The sequence below is a fragment of the Sceloporus undulatus genome, chromosome 1 (assembly GCF_019175285.1).
Source record: "Sceloporus undulatus isolate JIND9_A2432 ecotype Alabama chromosome 1, SceUnd_v1.1, whole genome shotgun sequence".
Lineage (NCBI taxonomy): Eukaryota > Metazoa > Chordata > Lepidosauria > Squamata > Phrynosomatidae > Sceloporus > Sceloporus undulatus.
In genome coordinates, this window is record NC_056522.1 from 209980298 (window position 1) to 210007858 (window position 27561).

Here is a 27561-nt window from a genome sequence, read left to right on the forward strand (position 1 = left end):
GTGATGCATTATTTACTGTATGTTATGATTGCCTTTTACTTATTCCAGGGAAGTTGAAAGCTTTTTCAGATGTGCTAGTTTGTGACCCTCTTCCATTTCTTTGCAGACCAGGAGACTTGTTCTGATAACAATGCAGGCTGCACCCATGAATGTATTCAAGGCCCCTTTGGGGCTCAGTGTTCTTGTCCATTTGGATACCAGCTTACCAATGATTCCAAAACCTGTGAAGATATAAATGAATGTGACCCTCCAGGGTTTTGCAGCCAGCACTGCCACAATGAAAGAGGATCTTCCAGATGTTATTGTGATGAAGGTTATGTCTTAGAACCCAATGGGAAGACTTGCAAAGTAGCTGGTGAGGAATACAAGTGAGATACAGATAGAGCTGTACAAACACGTATCTGTTTTCTGACTGTATGCTGTGTGGCCACTTATTTCCTGCTACTTGACAAGAGTTTGCTTGCCCATTAACTCACATAACTATACAGTGTTTATATTAATTAGGAGACAAGTTACCAACTGCTGTTATCTTTGCAGGCATGATCAGCTGCTTTGCCATCTGGCCAAGAATAATCAGAGACTGGCAAAGTTTGGCACGGGACAGACGGGTGTGATAGGGCGCCCTTGTCATGTGTGAGGGGCGACGCTTCCAGACCACCCCTCGCCCCTCACAATAACGAGGGCGCTAAAATGGCGGCACCCTGTACAGATGGGTGCTGCCATTTTGATGTGATGGATGCTTAGCATCCGCACGTCACGGCGCCATAATGATGTCGCGAGTGTGCCATTGGCACACTGTGGCATCATTATGGCGCTGCAAAAAACCCCTGCTTTTTGCGGGTTCTTTTTGTTGCGCGAGGAAGCCGAGCGGTTTGTCTGCTGCAGCTTTCTTGTGCAGCAAAACAAGGCGCTGGCAGACCGCCCTTTTTGGGCGGTCTGTACTGGGCCTTACTTTTTGGACTGTAACTCCCACAGTCCCTCAGGCTGGGAAATTTTGACTGTTGTAGTAAAAAAAAATATTTTAAAAAAAGAAAAAAGCTTTTCTTAGCTCCCCCCCCCAAATTTTATTTTAATATATATATATATGTGTGTGTGTGTGTGTGTGTGTGTGTGTGTGTGTGTGTATTATTATTATTATTATTATTATTATTATTTCGCTCTTCAGCCAGAAAGGCTTACAGATAGTTAATTAGACATTTCCCTATCCTCAGGCTTGCAATCTAAAAATATGATAGCTGCTAAAGTGGTATGGTCAACATATAAAACTTCAATGAACTGTGTTTCATTCATGGTACCTTTCACAGGAGTGCGTTGTGAGAAACATACTCCCTTTCCTTTTGCTAGTTTTTAGGAAGTTGCCTTAAACTGAGTCACACCATTTGTCTATCTAACTCAGTGTTCTTTTAATCAGGAATGGGGAACATTCTGTTGAGTTTCAGTTCCCAGCTATCTCAGGCAGGATAGTTAGGGATAATAATGTTGTAATCCAACAACATTTGGAGGCCCATCTGTGTTCCCTCTTTCTGGTCTTAGTGGCTAGTACCAGCTGTCCAGTTTTCACTCTTCCTCAACTTTACCCAGTGGTGCCAATGATCAGAGTGGGACCTTTTGCCAACAAAGCAGATAGTCTGAGTTCCATTGTGCTTTGAACTTTAATGACCCACTGTCCCGCTGTAACAGTTTTATGATTGGAATTACCTCTAGCTATTGTTAGTTAAACCTTTGTTTTGTTTTGTTTGTACTTGCCTGTTTATTGCAGAGCCTGGGCATCTTCTCTTGTTGGTGGCAAGCCGTAATCAAATTGTTGTTGACAACATAACCTCTCATGCACAGCGCATTTATTCTTTGATTCGAGATGGAAGAAACATTGTTGCTATTGATTTTGATTCGGTGACTGATAGAATATTTTGGTCTGATGTCTCCCAGGATAAGATCTGGAGTGCATACCAGAATGGGACAGACAGAAAAGTAGTAAGTCTCTTGTTGAATGCAAACATGGACTGCATGAAGTACCTGTCCCCATTCACTTGTTTACATGAAGGCACTCCTTTCCAGAAACAGGGATGTTGATGCAGTGGAACCAGCAGCTGCAAATGATGCTGGAGGCAAGGCCAACAGTTCAGCCCTGCTTCCCAGTAAATAAATTGGACCCACAGCATGCATGTAATTTGTGAAGATAGCTGTATTCCATTGAAACTGATGTACTTTACATTGCTTGACTGGAAAGCTATCAATCTAACTTTGGAAAGTAGAAGAGCACAACACTGGCTGCTCTGTCTCAGACATTAAAATCTCTAGGACACACCCTATCAGCATCCCTGACAAATAGGCATCTAATGTGGGAAATACTCCACCTTCTGAGGTAATTCCTTCCACAGTTGCATAGCTCATACCATCATTAAAGTTATACCAACAACCATCTAAATACGTGATGATGATCTGCTTCTAGCAACAAACTATTTGTTTATATAAGTAGTTCCAGAATAGCAAGCAATAGCTTTATGTCAGTAGATTACATTAGGCCCTCCATATCTGCGGGCTTGTCATCTGCGGATTCCAGCATTCATGGATGGCAAGCCCGCATTGGGGGGGGGCAGAGGAGGAGATGGGGGAAGGAAGAGGAGGAAGGCAGCAGTGGGTAGTGGTGGGTAGGGAAGAGGAGGAAGAAGGGGAGGAGGAGTAAGAGTAAGAAGGAGAAAGGTAGTGGTGGGTAGCGGTGGCAGGGGGGAGGAGGAGGAAGAAGAGGAGGCAACCCCTGCTGCCCATTGCGTTGAGAACAACAAGGCTGCACCACCATTGAGGACAATGAGACTTGTGCATCTGTGGATTTTGGTATCCATGCAGGTTACGCATTTTAAGCCTATTTTGTGAAGAATAAGGTTTCCTCTCCTGTAGAATGCTAATCAGTTGTAAAGAATGAGAAGAACACCAACTTGTTCTTTCATTGTTTTGGGCAGGTGTTTGACAGTGGTGTTACCGTAACAGAAAGCATTGCTGTGGACTGGGTAGGCCGCAATCTTTATTGGACAGACTTTGTTCTTGAAACAATTGAAGTCTCCAGACTTGATGGAACCCACAGGACTGTGCTGATAAGTGAAAATGTTACAAACCCACGTGGACTAGTGTTAGATCCCAGGACAGAGTAAGCTTTTCTTTTAATAAATCTACCTTTTGATTATATAATGAGCCACATTGTTATATAATAGTTACATTTATTTACCAGTAATATGTAGGTTTTTTGATGGTCAGCATGGTGTAGTACTTTGAGTGTTGGACTAGGACACTGGGAGACCAGGGTTTGAATGGCAATCTACTCTGAAGAAATTTGTTATGAAACCTCTGTGATAGGATCGCCTTTGAGTCATCCTAACTTGGAAATGACTTGAAGGCACACAACAACTACAACATATAGGTTTAGTTTATTCCTGTGAGAGGCAATAAATATAAGTGATTTATTGAGAGCTTGGTGTGCCAGCATTCATAGGTGATGGGCTGTATATAGTTTGGTGGTTTACAAAGGTACATGAACCTGCTTTCAACCATGTGTTGATACCCATAAAAAGCAGAAACTTGCCATGGAGGGAGAGGAAAAGACTTTCATTTGATGATTCCCCCCTCCCCCAATCAGATTCTCTTTATCCTGTAGACTTCACACATCTCTGATGATGTGACTTCATGTAATCATTTCAAGTAATAAATAAATAAATACATATGTAGAGTATATGATTTCATATATATTTGGCACTGGGAAAATTCTTTAATTTCAATATCACAAGTTGAAAAGAATAATAGTATTTTACGCTGTAACATTTTCAAGGATTCAGAGAGCTTCATATTGTTATTTAATTGTAATTCTTAGAAAATATGAAGAGCCATGCTAGGTCAGACTAAAGACCTATCTAGTTTTGCATTTTGTTTTCCATAGCAGTGGAAGCCCACAAGCAGGATGTGAGGACAGTAGCATTCTCATGATGGCAGATGGAGCAATCCACCAGGTATGGGTTTCCCCCATGCACCAACCCATAAAACCCATACCTGGTGGATTGCTCTTCCTGCCATCCCAAAATGAACCTTCATGGTAAGTACACTCGTCCCTCCCGATTCGCAGGGGATCTGTTCTAGACTCCCCGCGAATCAAACACCTCAGGACCCCCCCATGAATTGGAAATATCAATCCCCATTGGTGCCGCCATGCGGGCACGCCTCATTTCGTCCCTCCCTGCTTGCTATCTGGGAAGGACCAAACTCGCAGATCCCAAGTCCGTGAATGAGGAGGGATGAGTGTATAACTTCTCATTCTCCAGCTTGCGTTTCTTAGCAACTGATATTGAGAGTCCTATTGCCTCTGAGCCATTATTAGTAGCTATTGACAGTCTGATCTTCCATACATTTGTCCTGTCCTGTTTTAAAGCTGATGGAAGTTGATGGCCATCCCCATGTTTTGTGCCAATAAATTTCCTTTCTTTTATCTGTTCTGAGTCTCCCACTACCCAGCTCCAGTAGATGACCCAGGGTCTAATAATGTGACACAAGAAGAGAAACTTCTCTTATCTCTACACCATTTACCTCTGTCATGCCCCCTCTTACTTAATCCTTTTTCTAAAGTAAAAGACACTAAAGGTTGTAATATTACAATAGTTTTGTAATATATGTGAGCATTATTTTCCCTTACATTGGTGGGGTGGTCAGGGAGGGAGCAACTTCTTCAAGATTCCTGAACGAGCTCATAGCAGATGAGAGATCTGAACTATGCACTTGCAGATTCCTACCTGAGAACTTTAAGAACTAGCCATTATACCACAATAGTTTTCTCTACATAAAAAAGTTGTAGTTTTTGACAATGAAGTTGTTCCTGTTTTGATATTTCTAGGTACAGTATACTGTGTGGTTGTTGTTTCCTATGATGGTTAATCATTTGTTTTCCACAGTGCTCATGTGATGTTCTGGACAGACTGGGGCCGGAATCCTCGAATCGAAAGAGCGAGCATGGATGGCACATTACGAACCACCATTGTCAGTAATAAGATCTATTGGCCCAATGGACTGTCCATTGACTACCCAAACAAACTCCTATACTTTGCAGATGCTTATCTCGACTACATTGATTTTTGTGATTACAATGGAAACAATAGGCAGCAAGTCGTGGCAAGTGACCTGGTATGGGAAAAAAAATAAAGTAAAGGGGTGTGTGTGTGTGTGTGTGTGTGGATGGATTGCTCTTCTGTCTGATTTTGTAGTCTGATGTGATTAAGCAGAAGCTTCAATCTGCTTCATGGATGCCAAGGGACTTGATGTGCATACAACTATCCATTATGCCACAACAAATTTCTGAACCCAATGTCCAGTGGGTTTTTTGTGGGGTTTTTTTTGGCTAAGTGTCAGACCCTGAAGACAAGAATTTAGGATGAATAGCACAGGGTAAGCAGAACAAAGTCTGGATGATCCAGGAGGTTTGCTCAGAATACAGAAATCTATTCTGTTGAAGCAGATTTGAATCAAGCAGATTTAAATTAAGGCTTCCTGTGTACTCATCAGTGTCACTTTTTAGTGCAAACTATAATAAAATTGAACTGTTTGCCCTCTTTTTGTTTTAGGTATTGCAGCATCCTCATGCCCTTACTCTCTTTGAAGATTTTATATACTGGACTGACCGTTACACTCACCGAGTAATTCGAGCCAACAAGTGGAATGGAAGAAATCAATCAGTTATGATTTATAATGTTAACCAGCCTCTGGGCATTGTTGCAGTCCACCCAGTGAAACAGCCAGCTGGTAAGCTTAGCCAGCTAATTTTGGCAACCAAAAAACAGAGATCTGTAAATATTCATAAACATTAATAATGATTTGGATTCATCCAATTGCAACAGCAGTTAAAGTGAACAAATTAAAACAACTTGAGGGTCTTACACTACTTTCACATGTGCTATGCTGTTTTCTGAAACTGACTGTCTTCTGAATGTTAAATGTTAGCTGGGGTACATTTTTTAAAAAAAGTATGATATAGTCAGCTTTCTCTCAGTCTGACTTCTGCTCGTTATGTTTTTGCCTGGAGTTATTATTCTTAGTGCTTTCTTTGAAGCAGAGTTCATTGGATAATTTGTAAGATGTCTTTTTATATGAAGGGATTTTCCTTTGTGGTGCATGTGGTAGTTTTGTTTTTAGTGGTGATTGGCATATAGCCTTTGTTCCTTTGTGCTTTCACAGGCTAGTTCTCTAAAACCATTCATATACACTCTGTTTTCATAGTAATTACAAAATAAGCTCTCCAATTAGAAAAACAATAGATATTCATAAAATAGTGCTGAATAAACCCAAACTGTAATAAAAACCAGAAAATAAAAAGTAATGAACTGATGAAAACACTACAAATGTCAATCAAATTGAAAGCCAGAAGAAACCAGTTCATTTTCAGAGCGCAAGTGAAATATATGGCATGGGGAAGGGTTTGCTCCTTCATTTATAGAAATTTGCCTTCCTTTCCCTACATGCTGGCATACCTTTTTCAGAGATGGGGATAATTCATCCTGGTGCTTTTTGCCCATATTGAAAAAAGGGCCCAGAAAAGCATCCTTTCTTTCTTTGACCCAAGACAGACAGGGTAAAAGGGCGTGGTGGCGGCAATATTAGGGTTAGGCACCATGCACCAACCGCACGGTCCCTAACCCTAGTATGTGCGGGTGGCATCCTGATGACGGCCTCCTGTCCACATGGGGGCTGCCATCTTTACGTAAGCAACGCACAGCCATTGGTGCACTTGTGGTGCCCGCCCGGTGGCTCTAAAAGAACCTGTTTTTTCCTGGGTTCTTTTTACTCCAAAGGGACGCCACATGGTTTAGCGGCTGTAGTGTCCCGCCGGAGGGAAGTAGGCTGCCAGCAGGCCGCCCTTCTGGAGCAGTCTGTTCTGGGCCTAAGTCAGAGAAAATCTAAAGACTAGGAGGGAGTAAGGTATAAGCTGTAAGACAAAGCAAGTTTTGGTAACCACGCTTTTCAAAAGTTTGCCTCTAACAATCCTACTCTTGTCTCAGCAATGTAGACCAGGGAATGAAATTGAGGCTTCACTTTGTGTGATCAGTGGTTTAGTATTAAAGCCTTTTGCAATTGAGCAGTTAATGGCTCCTCAGGAATCTGTCTTTGCCCCTCATGTCTACTAGTTGAGGAAGAAGGGAAAGAGTGAGATAGGCTGCACCTACACCCCAGAATTATTGAAGTTTAGCAGTTTAACTCCCGTGGCTCAATGCTGTGGAAATCTAGGATTTGTAGGATACTTAAACTTCTGTGTCATAGACGCTCTGGTCCCAGCTGTGGTCTCATAACAAACTGCAAATCCCAGGATTCCATAGGATGGAGCCATGAGAGTTAAAACAGTGTAAAATTGCATGAATTCTGCAGTGTGGCAGCAAGAGAGAGAGAGTGTTTGGTTGCTTTATGCTCTGGCCCTCTCTGTTGCTGGATTCAGGCCCATCCATTACCAATGTGAAGCTATCCAAGTGAATATTCCCATTGATAGGAAAAAGTACCAGTACTCTAGTACCAATATTCAGTACAAATTAGGGTCTCTGGGTCATGGTGTAGACATAGAGTTGGCTACTGACAATGTTGGGTATAGAAAGCCAGATTTTTTGCTGTTGTGGTCTTGGCTAACTTTCCTATTTTTCTGTTCAGGTATCAATTTCTGTGACAGATCTCCATGTAGCCATTTGTGTTTGCTTTCTTCGTCGGGACCACGTTTTTATTCTTGCGCTTGTCCTTCTGGGTGGATTCTTTCCCCTGACCATGTGAACTGCATGAGAGGTGAGGACACAAGAGTTGTAGTTGGGAAGAAAAGAAAGAAAATATGCCATTTTAAAGGCTTTTCTGGTCTTAGAATCTTGTAAAGTGTAGAGGAAAAATACTTCTAGACTGATTGAAATCAAAAGGACTTGAATAGTTGTCAAATAGTTACTTATGGCCAAATTTATAACTTTCCTAATTTATGGTCAACATGACATCAGTAGGAATGTCATCTTCCTAACTGAGTGTAGGATCACAATTCAGCACCCCAATCTAATCATATTTGCGCAGGAGAAAGCATCTTTGAAGCTGGTTATATGAACTTGGCTGGCCTTTTCTGAGCCCAATTTAAAGTTCTAGTTATTACTTATAGAACCGTGTACAGCTTAGGTCCAAACTAATTGAAAGTCTGTATTACCCTGTATAAACATTTCAGAGTTTTAGGATTTTGGGGGAAGGGCAACAAATTCCCAGTCTTGTCTGGTAAAGACATACCAGAGTGCCTTTTTGGTGGCTCCTCCTAGGCTATGGAAGACCATACCAAAGGAGGCTTGGCAGGCCCTTCTTGTTTCTCTTTTTGCTGGCAGGCAAAAATCTTCCTACTTAAACAGGCCTTTTAACTCTTTGGGGTAGAGGGATATGCAATGAGTATTCTGTTCTTAAATATGTGACATGTATTTTAATTGTTTTTAAATTTGGCCCAAAACAGACAGGCCAAAAGTGGCACTGTTTTGCTGCGTTGGGGGGCATGGTGTTTAGACAACACACGCACTGAATGCAGCCTGAAGCTGCCCCAACCCAAAAGAGCTGGTTTGAAAAGGAGTGGGAAAAACCCATTCATAAGCCAGTTTAAAACAGCGGCGGGGCACATTGGGGCTGTGTGTGTGTGTGTGTGGTTGCTGTGGTGCTGGGTTGGCCTCAGTCTGCCCCTTATGGGCGGTCTGTTTCACCCCTTAGTTTCTTAAAAGTACTGTTTTAATTCGATTGATTGTTGAATGCTTTTTAACTACATACTGTTTCACACCACATACTGTTTTAGCTCTTTCATTTTACTTTATATTGTAAGCCAATTTGAATCCCATTTTGGGACAAAGGCAGGATGTAAATCAAATAAATATTTGAAGACAGTGGGTTCCATGTAAACAGACTTCTTAGCATTATGGTTTACAGTAATCTTTATATAACAGGTCAAATATTAGCAAACTTAAGCATTATCCTTTAATGCCAACACCTTTCATTGTGAAGTATGGTAATTATCATTAATGTTTAGAGTGAATGGGGACATGACCTTTTCAGAGATTGATTATGACTGTAATCTTTGCTGACATTGTTTAGTTTAGCTTGTTAATAGGAATTCTCAGCAACTGTGCTAACTGAAGTTTTGCTTGCATTGTTTCTTCTTAACCACAGTGATACTGCCAAATCTTCCATAGGTAATTGATAGGGCTAATATTACAAACTGTTACAGTGACAGAAAAGTGCTGGTTCCTAAATTAATTGTTTCTTTCTTCTCTTTTTCTGGCATTGTCAATTTGATCCATGACACAACCCTTTAATGTTTTTTTGTTTGTTTCCCAGTATTCATTGGGAGATAGTAAAACATTTGTGTTGCATTGTATACAGTTGTATAGATATTGTGATTTGAACCCAGGCATCTTAATGTAGCTTAGATTTTCAGGACTTTCAAAAATTGGGTAACTGTTATAGGCTGCACTCCTAATAACAGAATAACTCTATAGGTAAGGGGAAATTGTGTCCCCTTGGTACTTTCAGCATTCACATCCTTGGTGCCTGTTCCAAGTTGGCTTGGTGCTTAGAAATGAAAGAGGTACTAAATTATGTGGAAGTCGCTGGGAAAGCAGACCAGAGCAGAGCTTGGCCATCTAACTTTTTTGGACCACAAATCCCAGAATCCCTTAGCCAGCATGGTCAAAGAAAATAATTGGACCAAGCTCTGCTTTTGGGTCTCTTTTGGAAGCACCTTTGAACAATGACTTGAAGTAGACTATGGCCCGGTACAGACAGGCCCTGAATGACGCCCTCGTCACATGCTAGGGTTGCCTCGGGATGGAGTGCCAACACGCCCCGCAACCCTAGCACATGATGAGGGTGTCATTGCTGCACAGCGCTGTATAGACGGCACACGTAGCGATGATGTTGCTGCTCCGCTGCATCCAAAAGGAGCAGTGCAGCAGCGTTGTGTTTGCGCTGCCCCAGGCTGCTTGTGGCGGCACAAAAAGGAGCTGCCTTTTAGTGTTCCTTTTTTGCTGCAAAGCAGCGCCGTGGAATTTGTTTGCTGTGGCGCTGCTGCGCAGCAACGAAAGGCGGCCCCAGCCCACCCTTTCGGACCCATCTATACCGGGCCAATTGCATAGTTAGTCTTCTGAGGACACTGAACACATTGAGGAAGAACGAATCCATAGTTCAGTGTTAGAACACATGCTTTGGATGTTGAAAATTTGAATTGATGACTGACATCTCCAGTTTAAAAGGATCCAAGTTTCAGACTGAAGATTCACTGCCCATCAAAGAAGATAGCATACTGGCTGCATGGGCAAACAGTTTCACTTTATCTATGGCACTTTGCTATGAGACTTGAGTGTATTTCAATGAGCATAAGTTAAAATTGTTTGCTTGGTTTAGAAAAAAACCCAGGGATTAACAAACCACAGAATTTTGTTATCTGTATAGGAAATGTGGAGGAGTACAATTCTCTTGCTTATGATACTGTTTTACAGTTGAAGAACCATTCCTTATAGCTGTAAGAGATAATATAATCTATGGCATTTCTCTGGATCCTGCGGAGAAGACCAATGATGCCATGGTTCCAATAGCAGGAGTCCAGAATGGATATGATGTTGACTTTGATGATTCAGAACAGATGATCTACTGGGTTGAAAATCCGGTGAGTAAATGCAGTTACTTTGTATGCATTGGAAAAGGCTCTGCTTTCTAATGTTGGTGCAAAAGCCGGATGCTGTAGGCTGTAGAGTAGGTGGTCATGCTGATTTTTGAATGGGGTACAACACATTTTTGTCACTATTTAAATTTTCATCCTGACCTTGGCAAAACAATATCATCTTATGATGCTGTCAGTCATCTTGCGAAAGCTTTACTTCTTGTTTAGTTTTATGATTTTTAATTTGTAAAAGCTGACAAATGGGTTAGTCCTATATTAAAAAAATCTTGTACTTATAACATCTTTCACTGGTACTTTCACATGATGCTGTTGTACTATTGTAGAGGTGGTTTAATCCTGCTTTTGCTTCAAGTTTATCACATGACGTTGTGGATCTCTTGGTAGTGTTTAAGGTGGAGTTGTTGAGAATTTTATTTATTTATTTATTGGTGCTGGAAATAATTCCCATTATGGTTCTGTGTCTAATTTGAGTGTGAATGTCTCATTTCATTGTGAAGATAATTGAGTAATGGGTGTATCAGTGTGGTCTTGTTGTCCCTCCTTTGGAGATTCCAGGGGAAACCTTGGTCAGGGAAGCATCAGACTACTTCCAGTGCTTGGGAAGAGAGGACAAGACTTCCCAAGAGACTAGCTGTGTTTCCTGCTCTGTTTTGTATGCTTTACACTCTTGAAGCCCTTTTTAGATTTTTTGTAATTTTTAAAAATATAAATGATTTGCTGCTAATGCAATAATAGTGTGATCTTGGCCTGTTAATTTTTTAAGTTACTAAGTCCTCCTCCTCTTGACTCTCATTGGCTGCTCAGTCCTGCGTTAAAATATGAGTGGGATGGAAAGTCAGAACTGATTGCCAAGATTGATTTTCTCTGAAAGAGGGAGCAATATGTTACCTGGTTGTTGTTTTGTATAGGGAAACAGAAGATACCTCATAGGTGTACAGTTACAATTCTTCCTCAAGAGTGATTCTAATTCAATATTTCCTTTTTAAAAAATTATTTTTATTGAGTTTTAATGTAACATAAAAATCAAAGGCAAATTGTATATTCAAACATTATCGATTCTATATCTAGTTCATACATATCTATGTTTACCTTCCATTTTAAACTTAATCAAAACTTATCCTACTAGGGGCATTCAGTTGTTTTCCATGCTGTATATATCTATATATGTAAACATATTCATTCCAAAATGTTTGTAAGTTTAGATAGGTTCTGCCTATCCTTTTTTTCATAATTTTGAAACTTCCTTCCGTTTCCCCTCATATTGTAGAGCAGTTTTCCTGTTAACATGCATGGACAGGTTAACCATAACTGCTAATTCATTTAATTTCACTATCCATATAACATATGTCATTGAAGATAAATTGAACCATGAGGAAATAAGTGTGATTCTATACATGGTTACAGCTGCCAGAATTGTATAAGCAAGACTTTGGAGGACTGAAATTATACCAACAAGAGATGAATGGATACTGATTCAATATTTCCAATGAAAACCCCAAACCTTCTTTCACATCATCTCAAAATAACCTCAGAATACCTTTCAGGCCTCTTCTTCATTTATTTCTGCACGTTGTGCTTTCCCTTCTTTCCTCCATTTTCCCCCCTACCACATCTCTATTTTGGCCCGGAGTCTAAATGAAAACATCAGATGGTGGTGGCAATCCTGTGCACATGTACCTGGAAATAGATTGAGCTCAGTGGGTTTTTACTTTGGAATAGAATATTATAAACACATAAATGATTGTATTGGATCTTATTTTACTTTCTTTACTTGATTCATTTTCCTAAGGTTCTTTTGCAGTTTCAAATGACAGATCAAAATATTCCTCTCTGTTGCCCCTAACAGCCTATTGTCTATACAGTGGAACTTCACCTTACGCGGGGGATCCGTTCTAGACCTCCCCTCGTAAGGTGAATTCTGCCTATGCTCGAGCCCCATTCAAGTGAATAGGGCTCGTGAGTGTGGTGGCGCAGCAGCTCAGCGGCGTGTGCACCATGGGCACGCGCCCCATGTGCCCCACACACTCCTGCGCAGCTTTACCGCGTACACTCAAAGCTGTTTATAGCGCGCCCGCCTATAATGCAGGCGCACTGTATATGTTTGAAAAGACTAGTACAAGATTTTCTTGCTTGTGCTGTATCTTGATGTTTTCTTTACAATTTTTTATCCTAAGGGTGAAATTCATAGAGTGAAGTCAGATGGTAAAAACCGGACAACTTTTGCCCCAGCTGCTGTTATTGGTACTCCTATAGGCTTAGCTTTAGATTGGATATCTGGAAATCTCTACTACAGTAATCCTGATACACAGTCCATTGAGGTAAGCATAGCAACTTAAAGCTATGAATTTTAGGATCAAAGTCTTTTTTGGTTTAACAGTGCCATTAAGTAGCTTATAAATTCACTAGAAAGCATGGGAATTGTAATTTAATGTGAGCCTTATTAACAGATTTGGTGTGTTCTGTAGGTACTGAAACTCCATAGTGAAGTCACCTACCGAAAAACTCTGATTACCAATGATGGTACTCCTACTGGATCTGGAAGACCCATTGGTTTAACTGTTGATCCCATTGAAGGGTAAGTTCAGTAAATTGATTGTGGTGTAATAAGGCTTTACTAACCCTTATTAAAGTTCCCCCTCCACCACGCTGAGCAGTACAAGCTGGCAAGACTTTGAAGTGGTAAATGATCTGCCATTTCATTCACCTTTGCAGTTAGGAACATTAGAGTCAGTGTTTATAGTTGTATTGTGTGTTAGTTTTTATTCTGTTCTCTCCTTAATTACAGTAGCTTTTGATTTGACAATTTGACAATTTTCTTGTTTTCTATGAGAAAAGGATTTCTCAACATGTTATAAAAGCTTCTGTGCATTTTAGGGTTTTTAAAAAAAAACATTTTAGGATCTTTTACAGAAATTGCATTTGCACTGATGGGAGCAAAATATACTCTATATACATGACATGCAGTGGTGTGTGTGTGTGAAATTTGCATTTTATATACATGATTTTTTTCCAAAATGTGCAAAAACTCTTGTATAATCTCATCCACTTTTTTTCATTCTCATGTGCAAGAATAAAATAAGCAAAGATTTACAACGCTACTTTTGGGAAAGATTTTAAAATCCTGTTTATTGGCTGCATGAATAAAGGTGGACTTAATGTGTCCAGGTAACCAAGACGAAAAAGTCTTTCCCAAATTGGTTCTTTTTAAACATTTTCCTTGGAGACTTTAAGATTAACTGTGTAACACACCAAAATTATCTGTATTTTTACAGTTCCTGAGATTGGAGGTGATATAATGTCATTTCTGATTGTGCTAGGGGTTACCATGTGGCTTGTGGAGGAAGGGGAAATGGCCACCCCCCCCCCCCCCCCCTCCCCCCCCCCCTTTTGAAGGAAGTGTACATAGGATTGTGGACAGCCAGGGATTTGTAGCAGTTTGAATGTTGGACCAGGACTCTGAGAGACCAGGGTTCAAATCACCACTCAGTCATGCACACTCACAGAGTGACCTTCGGCAAGTTACACTCTCTGAGCCTCATAGGAAGGCAAGGGCAAACTGCCGCTGAATAAATCTTGCCAAGAAAATCCTAAAACCTGGTCCCCATAAACCAGAGAACTTGAAGGCACATAGCAACAGCAGAAACATAACACTGCAATTCTGTTGCTCTGTTAAATCAGACTCTTTAATCCATATACACTTTGCTTGTTGAGAACCCTCACAGATACTAGTCATACCTGATCTTTTGGTGATGAGATAACCTGTGTTGCAGGAAGCTTTATTGGACAGACCAAGGAACTGACAGTGGGGTCCCAGCAAAGATTGCCAGTGCCAACCTGGATGGCTCAGATATTAGAACCCTCTTTACTGGTAATCTAGACCATGTGGGGTTCATCACCATTGATATCAAGGAACAAAAGCTGTACTGGTCGGTGTCAAGCACTGGAGTGGTATGTAAACACATACATTCTTACGTATATTTATGCACCTGAATTCTGGAGCCTAACATAGTGGAATCACATGCTTTCAAGTAGGAATGGTGATAATGGTTAGTATTTCGAAGGAAGAAAAAATCTGTTACATAAATTCAGTATGTAGTTTGTAACAGAGTTGGAATAAATTTTGCATAGAAAATTTCTGTACGATAATTTTTTAGAATCACAGTTATCATAAGGAATGTCTAACAGAGCAATCCTTATGTGTGGAATTACATGCAATCCTAGGCAGTAACTACTGTATGAAGTACTGTAACTACTGTATGAAGCAGTGTTGTGTATTTGTAGTGAATATATGGGAGGCAGTAAAAATATAAGGAGTCAAGACATTAAATGGATTGTCATATTGACATTTGCAGTTATTGAATTTTTAAAACTTAGCATTCTATTTTTGAATCTAAAGATCTCACAGAATTCCAGAATCACTCTTCCATGCCTATTAGGGATGTAAATCTTTGCTTAGTTTGTTCTTGCTTTCCAGAGTGAATACTCTAAAATGCTTTCTTCCCACTGGATGAGATTATGAGGGGTATTGTGCATTTCAATGGAGGGGGTGTGTGTATTTCAGGATTATTTATTTATTTATTTTTGTGAATAATCATATGCACACAGGACTTGCTTTTGGCATAAACACCAATGTTTTTCTATAAAAAAGAGTGTATCTTACACAAAATACAGTATCTCCTTCACAAAATGTTACTTTATGAACAAAAATGGAAAGCGGTTGCACAAATGAACTTTGCACCGAAAAGTCCTAGAATGCAAACGTATCTCTCTGGCTTGATACTTTTTTCGACAAGGTTTCTCAATGATTCAAAATGTGATCCAAGATTGGGCTGAGTTCTGCTGAGATCTGCTTGCTTTAGCCTTGGCTTGTCTTAAATGGAAAATAACCTGACAATAACGTGTAACATTTGGCCAGGACTGGAGCAGATAAATGAAATGAAATTGCATGGAAGAAGGGGAGTCCAGGTTTAGTTAATGATGGGAGAGGAACAGAATTAATTATCAAAATCTGATACACATATTTAATTTCAGACATAAAACTTGTAATTAGAGCTCCAACCTCATTGTCATATGTAATATTTATTATCCTTAACCTCCTAGATTGAACGAGGGAATGTGGATGGCACTAATCGGATGGCTGTGGTAGTCCATCTCTCTCACCCCTGGGGAGTGGCTGTCTATGGGTCTTTTCTGTACTACACTGACCGGGATTATGAGGTCATTGAGCGGGTTGACAAGTCCACTGGAGCAAACAAAGTGATTCTAAGAGACAACATTTCAGGACTTAAATGTCTCCGAGTATACTATCGAGACAGTGAGTATATGATATGATTTGTCAACACTTTCTCATAAGGCCCTAATTTTGATGGCTGTTGAATATATTTGTTTATTTGTCTGAACCAACTGTCTTACTTTAAGTAATAATTAATTGAATAAATAAACTAAAATTACAAAGAGAATAATTTCAACTCCTGCTTTAGGAACTACAGAGGCAAAATTGTAAAATTTCTGGTCTGGAGAAACAATGTATCCATGCACAGTGAGCTGAGGCAATTGGAATAATTTGATTTTAGCTTTACTTTTATTCATCTGTAAATTCATCTATTTATATAATTTTAAAAACTTATCAAAACAAATCAGCCAGTGCCAACAATAAAAAAAACCCATAATAGAATGTGATTATCAAAATAAAACACTTGAAGTAAAGTAGAATCTTGCTTACTGAGTACTTAACAGCATCAGGTAACATTCCAGCAATCTGCTGACCCAAAACCCCTCCCCATCCGTCTCCTATGGATGTGGAGAGAGCTTTTCAAGCTGGCATTCTGTGGTTTCATTTTTAATGACTGTCTAATATACAGCTATCCTGAATCTTTTCATTGTTAACTGGTTGATTACAAAAGATTATTTAGTAATTTTATACTTGATGGTATTTATTTATCACAGCTGGGGGAAAGAGTAGTAGCATCTTGTTTTTCAGTTGCAAATCACTAGTAGCTTGGGCAGGTGCTTTTTTATTTGCAGGCTGAGGTGTTTGTTGCTTTTTAAAAGCATTTTTTGTTAGCACTTCTGGATGACTGCAACATTCCACTCATTTTATTTCGATACTGACATTTGTCTCCCTTTACTTTAGACTCTGGTGGTTCCTCAAATGGCTGCAGCAACAATGTGGGGGTTTGCCAGCATCTGTGTCTGCCAGTCCCCAGAGGGCTCTTCTCTTGTGCCTGTGCTACTGGCTTTCGGTTAAATCCTGATAATAGGACCTGCTCCCCATACAGTTCCTTTGTCGTCGTATCCATGTTGTCTGCAATTAAAGGATTTAGCTTAGAGACGTCAGATCATTCTGAAGCCATGGTCCCCTTGGCAGGAAGAGGTAGATAATGCTTTTAAGAGATGAACAAAATCTTTTTATGCATGATGTCATACATCGACCATTGCAGATGGATAATTCTCTGTGAAATTCTTGTAAAATATGCATTCATTTCATATTCCGAAAGAAAAAGTTTGATGAAGAAATTAGTTCAGCAGAAATATAACATTTATATAGTGTTTAAACTGGCTTGTCTAAAATTTATAAAGGAGATTATGCTGGAACATGGGAACCAAGGGCAGATTGTTGCCTTCCTCTATCTTTCAGTGGACACTGAGGCTAGTGATGAATGTTTAACAGTTCTACAGAAATACAATAACATCCAAAGTCCACAAAACAACAGTACCATATTGTTATTTAATTGTAATTCTTAGAAAATATGAAGAGCCATGCTAGGTCAGGCTAAAGACCTATCTAGTTTTGCACAATATACATGTTGCAAGCTTTTGACACTTCTGGCTTCTTCATCAGGCAAAAATGTTAAAAATCATTCAGAAGAAAGAAAAAAAAAATGACAGTGTCAGTCACAGGCCTGCATTTTCTTTTTAACACCTTTACCTGATGAAAAAGTCAGTGGAGCTTTGAAAGCTTGTATGAAGATTCTCTGGGTTAGCTTGTAACATGTGTATTGTGTATTTTGGTTGGTCCAATAAAAAATATCACTGTTCTGCAGATTTTGGATGTCATTGTACTTTGCTATATGGCCAACATGGCTACCCTTGGATATGGGTTTTGCTTACAGGAGGAAACTGTGGTCCAAAACATGCTGCAGAAATAATATAATTCGATACATCTTTAACTGCCCTGCCTCAGTGCTAGGGAATTCTGGGAACTGTAGTTTGTGAGACATTTAGGCTTTCCTGTCAGAGAGCTCGGGTGCCACAATTGACTACAATTCCCAGGATTGGGAACTGCTAGGGCAGTTAAAGTGTGCTTTGGACTTCTAACATATGAAATCTGCTTAATAAGTACAAAGTCTTATGCAGAGTTTCTGTCACAATGATATCTATTTCTGATGGCCATTAGCACTGTGATGGAGGCTTTCTGTGGAATCAGCTATGCAATTGCACAGTAAGGACATAAGAAGAACAATGCTGGACTCCAACATTCTGTTGGGAAAGAATGAGAAATGAACCCTTAGAACATGAGTGCAAATGTTCCATATATCTTGCATTCCCCAACAATGAATATACAGAGGAACACACTGTCTTTGACAGTGCAGGCAATATACCATTGATAGCCTATTCTCCTTGAATTTTTCTTCTTGTCTAATTTTGTAGTCTAAAAGGGGTAGAGGATCAAATCTGGATAACTGGCCGTAAGGGGAAGCTTGGATGAGAGTCCCAAGGGAACAGAACAGTTGCACCAACACCTGACTTGAGACTGAAAGTTTATTCTGGGAATGGAAGCTCCATCTGTTCCATTTCACCATTTTGGGCGGGAGCTTCCCTGCTCCTAAAGCAAAACGTTGAAATAAAGATAAATGATGTGCTTCCTTACTCAAAATGTTTCAGGAAGAAATGTACTCCACGTGGATGTCCATATGCCTTCTGGTTTCATTTACTGGTGCGACTTTAGCAGCAGATTTCCATCCCAAAATGCAATACGTAAAATCAAGCCAGATGGCTCCTATTTTAGAAATGTCATCACAAATGGAATAGGGCTGAATGGAATCCGTGGCATTGCAATTGACTGGGTAGCAGGTAAGTACTGTTTCTGTACAACACCCTTCTTTCTGTTTACAAAAACTCAATAACCTAAACGTAAGTAATAATAAAGATTAATTTAAAAGCCCCTGGATTCTGTTTAGAAGGAAGTCTCATTTACATCAGTGGGTCTTTCTCATTAATATGTATGTATCGGATTTTATCATAGAAGACATTGATTAGTTTGTTTCTAAGGACATGAGTATATGGAATAGTTACATCACTTCTGTTGATCTGTCGACAGAACCTTCATACTTCCAGTTAAAATTTTTGTCACTTATGTAGTCTCCCCCCCCCCCCCCTTTCTTTGTTTTTTATTCTTCTGGCTGCCACTACACTACAGAATTAATGCAGTTGTCAACCGCCCGGATTTGTTTGCCATAGGGCGGTATACAAATAATAATAATAATTATTATTATTATTATTATTATTGTTTGACCCAGCTTTAACCTTCATGCCATCATCCTATGGAATCCTGGGATTTGTAGTTTGTTGTGGCACTATCACTCTGACAGTATAATGTAGATGCAGCCTGAGGGTGTTGATTGTTCTGGAGCCTGAAAATGTACTTACTACAGTTGGTTTCATCAGAGGTGTCAAATTGCATTTATTCTGCAGTGCAGATGCAGTCTTGTTGGTTGAGTTTGCAAAATGTATTAGAGAGTGAGCAATAAATTGCCAGAATTGCCAGGGGTGTTTACAGTTCATACCCGTGACACCGTTCTGTGGCTTTTTTAAATTAGAGCTTGGAAATGTTAGAATCATAGAATCATAGAGTTGGAAGAGACCGCAAGGGCCATCCAGTCCAACCCCCTGCCATGAATGAAATCCAAATCAAAGCATCCCCAACAGATGGCCATCCAGCCTCAATGATACTCTGTTGGAGAACAATGTCCAATCTCTTGGCCAGCATCATCATACTGGCTGAGGTATTTTGGACAATGCATCCTCTACAAAACCTCTTCCAAGCTTTGGGCTTTTCTAGCCCATTACAGCTCATCACCACAACCCAAGAAGGCTGAAGAACCTTTCAAACTGGAATTTGTTGTGATGCCCTACCCTCTGTGTCAATGCATTCATTAGGTCTCTGGAGAATAAGAAATGTACATTTCTCAACAAAATAATGTACAAAATAGGTCAGAGTATAATTCTGTCCAGAGATCCTTCTGTAAAGTCCCACTGTTACCAGCTTTGCTTCAGAGCTAAAGTTTTAGTTGATCTTTATTTGGTCACTTCATACTAAACAATTGCAGAACTATAATGGTTTCTTTTTTCCTGACTGCTTGAATTATTTAATTTTTGTATTTTCCCATTATAGGCATGCTTTCATAAGATCAAAATTCATTCATTGTTATCCTGCTCTTCTACCACAAAGGCTCTCTGCCACAAGGCTCTCAGAGCAGCTTACAAATTTTTAATTAGACAAACCCTGCCCTCAGGCTTACAATCTGAAGCTCATGAGCTTTCTGTGTCAAAATTCAGATCCTATTACTTAACATAGACTGTAATTTTAAAATAAAATTTAGTATAAAAATGTTTAGTTTAAGCTGTGATGTCACTTGATGTTACCATTTTGAGAAGGAGTGCAGAGGAAAATGTAGGTATTTGGGAGGTAAATGTGTGTGTGTGGGGGAGGGTGCACCCTGCAGTTGGGTCAGAGGAGTTGGCAGAATATCCCTTTTTTATATTCAGTTATAAGATAGAAGCCATAATAAGGAAAATAATTTATTACTCAACATCATAGCTTCATAGGGCCTAACTTGTATAGTGTTTCTTAAAATTTCTGTACTGTGTTAATATATTTTATTTTATATGCTCATTGTACTAAAATCTAAACTGTATTGATAATAATATGTTTCAGTGTAATTTATTTATTTTTTATATACAGAAAATCTTTATTTTACAAATGCATTTGTAACAGAGACATTTATAGAAGTTCTGCGCTTAAATACAACTTATCGCCGTGTACTACTTAAAACCACTATTGATATGCCAAGACATATTGTAGTAGATCCCAAAAACAGATATCTCTTTTGGGCTGATTACGGACAGAACCCCAAAATAGAGCGCTCACTTCTTGACTGCACCAACAGGACTGTGCTATTATCTGAAGGTATTGTCACACCACGTGGCTTAGCAGTAGACCATAGCACTGGCTATATTTATTGGGTGGATGATTCTTTAGATATGATCGGAAGAATTTCACATGATGGTGGAGAGCCTGAAATTGTCCGCTATGGCAGCCGATACCCAACTCCTTATGGCATTACTATCTTTGAAAACAGTATGATTTGGGTAGATAGGAACTTGAAAAAAATCTTCCAGGCCAGTAAGGAACCAGGAAATACTGAACAGCCAACAGTTATAAGAGACAACATCAATTGGCTAAGGGATGTTACCATTTACAATAGCCATTATCAGTCACGGTCGCCTGCTGATGTCAACTTCAACCCATGTCTGGAGAACAATGGAGGCTGTTCTCACCTGTGTTTTGCACTACCTGATCAACAAACACCCAGGTGTGGATGTGCATTTGGAGTGCTAGAAAACGATGGCAAGAGGTGTTCCATTTCAACGGATAACTACCTGGTCTTTGCCTTGGAGAACGCCCTGAGAAGCATCCATCTGGATCCTGAGAACCACAGCCCTCCATTCCGTACCGTGAATGTAATGAGGACTGCAGTAGCTCTCGACTATGACAGTGTGAACAACATCATTTATTTCACTCAGAGTTCTCCAGCAGGCACGGGAAGAATCAGTTACATTAGTATCTATTCAGGAACTGGCAACCCCACTGTTGTGGCACCAGGTAAATATTAAATATCATAAACTAGGAGAAGTATTTTGCATCCCAGTCTGATGAATATCTCCTCAAAAGAAAGTTTAAGGGTGTCATTGTCACTTATGGCCTCAACAGTCTGGCATAAAGAGCTGGCATGGGGGTGGTGTGGGGGCATGGCATCTACATGCCGGCCACCCAGACGCCATCCCCAGTTCTGGATAGAACATCCCTATCAGTTCTGGAGATGGGGGCTCAGCTCAATTCAATTCAATTCGTTTATTCAGTCATTGACCAATATAAAATAATAAAAACCAATAAAATAATAATTGTACAGCACAATTACTAACTATTATTAAAGCTCAGTTCCTGTTGCTGACTAGAGTAGACCCATTGAATCAATTACTGAATAGTAAGTCATTTTGTAAAACGATTGATTCAATGGGTCTACTCTAGTTGTTACTATTAATTGGATTTAGGTCATTATTTACTTTGAAATATAATTAGAATTGGGATGTACAGCTCTAATTTGAAACATGTGTCTTGGAAGTCCTAGGAAAATGTCTTGTAAATACTCAGAAGGGAGTTTGTTATATATTTCTGGGTTATAATACTAAACTGTAAATAGTCTGAATAAATTTGATAATGTTTTCTAACTTTTTGTTGGAACTTTTAATATTTTTTGATCCAGGAAAATACTCCGTGTCAGTGATTATGCTAAAACAAAATTACAGTCCTAAATTGATTTGCATGCAATTAGGTCACTGTAATTCAGTGAAATATGCTTTTTTTCTGAGGAAATTAATTGTTTCCTTGATTGTTGCTAATAGCATTAAAAAGGTCACAGTTCTGTTTGCATGAAATATACATATGTTTACATGCATACACATATATGCAAAAATAGATATGCATATATACATCTACAGATAGTCATGTTTATGTATGTGTTTCTGGAAAAATACATGAAGAAATTATATATTGAAAAACAACAACAACAACAACCAAGTGCTCTGGTATATTGTAGAAGCCATGAAACTAGATAATAGCCATGCTTTTCTGCCAAAGTTTCAAGAAGTCTGTTTCACCCTATCACCAAGCATGAAGGCTAATTGCATTCATTTACAGAGTAAAAGCTGTTTTTTCAAGTCTTTGTAAAAACAGATGACTTCTCACTGATGTCAGTGAAAATTAAGATGGGGTTTTATATAAGGAATAGTGCTTAATCAGACAGCAGTTTCATGCAGAAATTTATTTGTTCTTTATGTTGTGCCATTTCATGTATCTTAAGGTTTGGGAACTCCAGATGGCGTAGCCTTTGATTGGATCAACAGGAGACTTTATTACAGTGATTATCTGAATCAGACTATCAGTTCAGTGGCTGTGGATGGCTCCAATCATTCTGTGGTGGCTCGTGTTCCACGACCAAGGGCCATTGTCTTGGATCCTTGCCAAGGGTAAGCAGTACCTCTTGCATGTTTAAACAGTGTCTATCACTTGCTTTCTCCCTGGTTTCCTCTTCCCAACATTAATATGGGAATCTTTCAAATACCCTTTTCTTCTCTTTGTTCTTCTACTCAGTTTCATATTTGGAATTATGTGCTTCAGAGCATCTTCACGACCTTTAGCTGGGGTAAGACACATTTGTCCTGTCATAGGCTTGGGTCCACACTTGATTCAGTGGGTGGAACGAGTGTCTTCTTGCATTGCTCAGTTTCCCTTCAATTAATGTTATAGTTGCTTCACTGATACATTTCTCCATTCGTGGCTTGTTTTCCTCACTGAGCTGTTTGTGCATTAGCTAGGATTTCGCTCCTTTTACTTGCTGCTTTCTCATTTGTCTCATCTCTGTGTGGCTTGGTCTAAAAAAGAGAGTGAGAGAGAGCGAGACAGTAATAGAGAGAGAATGAACTTTAAAAAAATAATATTTCACACCTGTAGTGCAGCAAGTGATCTTCAGAAAGTGCCAAGCCAGCAGTGGGAAGATGTCTATGGGTTCTGTGTGGTTCTATGTTCTGTGTTGGGTCAGATCCTTTCTGATCTTGGAAGCTAAGAAGGGTAAGCCATGATTAGTATTTGGACAGGAGAATGCCAACAAATACCAGGTGCTGTAGGCTATATTTCAGAGGAAGAACTGGGAAAAGCACCTTGGAGGGTACTTTGCCTAAGAAAACTCTGTGAAATCCACGGGGTTGCCATTATTCAATGGGCGACTTGAAGACACACACACGCGCGCGCGCGCGCACTGGCTAAAGCTAGTTTAGTATCATATCACATCTCTAAGGCTTAGAACTAATAAAAACACAGCATGATAAAGTGTGTGTGTGTGTGTGTGTGTGTGTGTGTACACACACTCATTTTCAAAATTTGTGTAGGTAGGTAGATTGAATTCTTCTAACGTGCTTAGGTTACACAGTGAAATATAGAGATTTTCTGTGAAGAGCAATGATGGTTACTATAGCCTATGAACCTTACAAGGAAGAATGGAGTTCCTTGTTTCAGGAACGATGGGATCTTGCTTCTAAATACTTGAACTGCTCTTTCTGGTGTGTGGCTGTACAGCTAATTCATTTGACTTCTGACCATGATTTCCAGCTGAGCAACGTAATAAAATGGTTTTCTGATTACTGCTATGTCATTCCTTAGCTTTTACTTTTTTCTTTGCCAGTTACTTGGCAATGAGGTAAACTGGATGGAAGGCGCGAATAATAATTACAAGCTGCATCAAGTGTGGTTGAGTGTGAAGAGAGCCAGGTCATGGAACCAGAATGTGACAAATCCAACCACCCAATTGGGTGAAATAAGCCTTTGTTTGACCATGCACAAAGTGCTGTGTGCAACATTTTATAATGTCTCTTCAGCATTTCAGCGTGCCATGTTTTGTAGCTTGGCACAAGGGAGTATTTGGTAAGCCACAAATTAGATAAAGTCAAATCGAATCATTGGTGTCCTCGCCTGATACTGCGTGCTTTCATATTCTGCCCCCTGTCTCTCTTGTCAAGTCATAGAATAAACCATTCAACTTTAGTATTTTGTGGGTTTTTTGGGCTATGTGGCCATGTTCTAGAAGAGTTTCTCCCTGACATTCTCTTCTAGAACTTGGCCACGTAGCCCGAAAAACCCACAAAAAACTATGGATCCCGCCCATGAAAGCCTTCAACTTCCCATTCAACTTTCTCTCCATAAATCCTTTCCATTCATGTCTGGAAAGTAGGTTCCTTTTCTGGCTCCATGATATGACATCAAGGCCCCTTTTTCAACTGTGTCACCAACAGGTACATGTACTGGACTGACTGGAGTGCCAGCGCTAAAATAGAACGAGCAACACTTGGAGGAAACTTCAGGACCACCATAATAGGCACCAACTTGGTGTGGCCCAATGGACTTACACTGGATTATGATGAGCAGCAGCTTTATTGGGCTGATGCAAATTTGTATGTATTTGTATTTCACTTGTTTAGAGTTAGTTACTTGGTTGGTTAAATTTTTTTAAAAAAAAATACTATAAGCACTTCCAGCATTTCTGCCTGACAGGTGTATGTGGTGTATTTGTAAATAATATGTCATCCTTCAGTAGAAACTCCATTCTTTGCTAATGGTAATGATCTAAATTAATAACCTTAATAATATCGATTGCCATGTGATTATTACAGGTTACAGAAATGTCTTAAAATTAACAGCAGTGGATTTTGTAGCACCTTCATCTGTAAGACTTCAGCTACAATGCTGTACCCGCTTACCTGAGAGCAAGCCCCATTGACAGTTGACATCAATAAAATTTATTTCTGATGAGCCATCCAATGCCATACATTGTTGAGTCTTTAATTTAACTCAACAATGAGATTTTATGTATCTGTCATAATTTCCCCATGACGTTTGTAGAAACTTTTAAAATGTGTGGAATGTTAGAATGATTTACTTTCAAATGCTGATATTTCCTACTTGTTTTAGACAGAAGATCGAGCGCAGCTCCATTACAGGTGCGAATCGTGAAGTTATTATTAGCACTGCCTTGTATCCATTTGCGATGACCCTGTTTGATCAACACATTTATTGGACAGACTGGAATACCCGGAGTATTTACCGTGCCAACAAATATGATGGATCAGATCAGATTGTTATGATCTCAAACCTACCATCCAGACCAATGGATATTCATGTTTGGTCCAAAAGCAAGCAACGCCAGTGTACCAATCCTTGTAACCAGTTTAATGGTGGTTGTAGTCACATCTGCGTACCAGGTAAAATCTCTGACAGCGAGAATACCAAACTGAACATCTATTCGGATAAAAGTGCTGGGTTTAAACAAAATATCTAATCAGCTCACAGAATTATTATTTCATATTTTTGCACAGTACTGGTTTGGATAATTTTATTAGTATGTATTTGCTCTAGGCAGTCAGAATGCAGTTTCAAAAGGCCAGAGTGCATGTGCATACAGATAGCTGGGCCTTGACAGTCAGGTAGTGGCATTGATACTTTAACTGGGGGTGAATGTGGGGTCTGTTTATTAGTCATGGAAAATTATCAAACTGGTTGAAGCAATCTCAGTAGTAGCTCTTGAAAAGATTCAGGTCCTTGGTACCTTGGCCTTTCCCTTCCTGGGTACAAGCCTTGGTCACCTATTCTGAAGAGACTAGGATGCAAGCCCTCAGGACGCAGGAAGAGAACCATTGTCAAAGTAAACAGAGCCTTCCAAGTATGTGTGTATATATGTTTTTCTTCATACCTCTAAAGAATTAAAAACATTTGTGCTAATGGATTACAAATAAAAAGTCCAGATTGTGGTTTCTGAAATATTTTCAGCATTCCTCTCTTTGCAATTATCATCCAGTTTCTCCATACTAGTCATAGATGTCAACAACAGTGCTTATAATATAGTCCAGCAAAGGTTGTATTTAGGAGATCAGTTTTCAAAACTGCCCTTTTATCTTTGTCTGCTTTTAAAGTTGGCAATTAAATATCCATAGATGCCATTTAGAATTCGGTTAGTGATAATTCAGTTTGGGGGGGGGGGGCACCTTGGCACAGATGCCACAATGAGCTGCAAAGAACAATGGATAAAGCCCTTCCTAGAATTCTCAGTAGTACACACACTGCACAAATTATAAAAAAGACAGTCCTGAAAACACTAAAGTCTGGGGGATTTCTTTTTGTTATTGGGCACAGCGTACATGAACAAAATATTATAGTTAATAGACAGAGGCTATTGTGATATAGGAGAATGTACCTAAATTGTGTGTGCTTGAGAAAGAGTGAGTGAGAGAGAAGGAAAGAGAGAGAAAACTTTTTAGAGACTTAACATTAGCATTTGCATTTAAGACAGCGGTGTTGTTCTGTTAATATTTTGTGGTTGTTTGTTTAATCAAATACAGGCCCAGCTGGTGCAGAGTGTCAGTGCCCTTCTGAAGGACGCTGGTATTTAGCTAATAACAACAAACATTGTATTGTGGACAATGGCACCAGATGTGGAGGAGGACTTTTTACCTGTCTTAATGGCCGGTGCATCTCAGAGCGCTGGATGTGTGACAATGATAATGACTGTGGGGATGGCAGCGATGAGCTTGAAAGTGTGTGTGGTAAGCACTTCTATGACTGAATCAGAATCTCTTGCTCAGTTGCTATTGATTTGGTAGAAAATGTCTTGGAAGGAAAAGGGGATAACCAATATCTATTCTGTTTGAGAATGGTTGGCTCAGTGACTGGATCTGTGTACAAGAGCAAAGTTAATTCAAAATGCAGTTCTCATGGTGGAAAATTGAAAGGCTGATAAAACTGTTCTGTGGATCAGTATGGAAAGCATGGTATAAAGTTGTTGAAACTAAATTGCCTTGTTCAGTTGCAGGGGGGAAATACAACACTAATTTCAGTAAGGTGTGGGATATATTTGCCCAATTTTAGAAGTCAGAAGGATAACAAGAAGGTGAATGGGGGTGGGGATAGGGGAGCTATTCAAATGATTAGCTTTTCTTCTTCAACTCACTAATAATTACATTATTGCAACACTATTTATTTCTTC

The 27561-nt window shown here is 39.5% G+C and overlaps 1 protein-coding gene across 8 annotated transcripts in view; it reads left to right on the forward strand.

Annotated features, from left to right (window-relative positions):
• The window catches only part of LRP2 (LDL receptor related protein 2), a 200915-nt gene that overhangs the window by 99471 nt on the left and 73883 nt on the right, over positions 1 to 27561 (forward strand). For all 8 annotated transcript variants that reach the window (XM_042450031.1, XM_042450041.1, XM_042450070.1 and 5 more), the window contains 18 exons: positions 107 to 355; positions 1760 to 1971; positions 2958 to 3142; positions 4929 to 5157; positions 5595 to 5772; positions 7663 to 7791; positions 10509 to 10675; positions 12865 to 13008; positions 13156 to 13265; positions 14461 to 14638; positions 15791 to 16004; positions 16824 to 17063; positions 18575 to 18763; positions 20655 to 21575; positions 22834 to 22999; positions 24818 to 24976; positions 25494 to 25783; positions 26918 to 27121. In XM_042450031.1, coding sequence (XP_042305965.1) covers positions 107 to 355; positions 1760 to 1971; positions 2958 to 3142; positions 4929 to 5157; positions 5595 to 5772; positions 7663 to 7791; positions 10509 to 10675; positions 12865 to 13008; positions 13156 to 13265; positions 14461 to 14638; positions 15791 to 16004; positions 16824 to 17063; positions 18575 to 18763; positions 20655 to 21575; positions 22834 to 22999; positions 24818 to 24976; positions 25494 to 25783; positions 26918 to 27121 — 4164 coding nt within the window. The remainder of the gene's footprint in view (positions 1 to 106; positions 356 to 1759; positions 1972 to 2957; positions 3143 to 4928; positions 5158 to 5594; positions 5773 to 7662; positions 7792 to 10508; positions 10676 to 12864; positions 13009 to 13155; positions 13266 to 14460; positions 14639 to 15790; positions 16005 to 16823; positions 17064 to 18574; positions 18764 to 20654; positions 21576 to 22833; positions 23000 to 24817; positions 24977 to 25493; positions 25784 to 26917; positions 27122 to 27561) is intronic.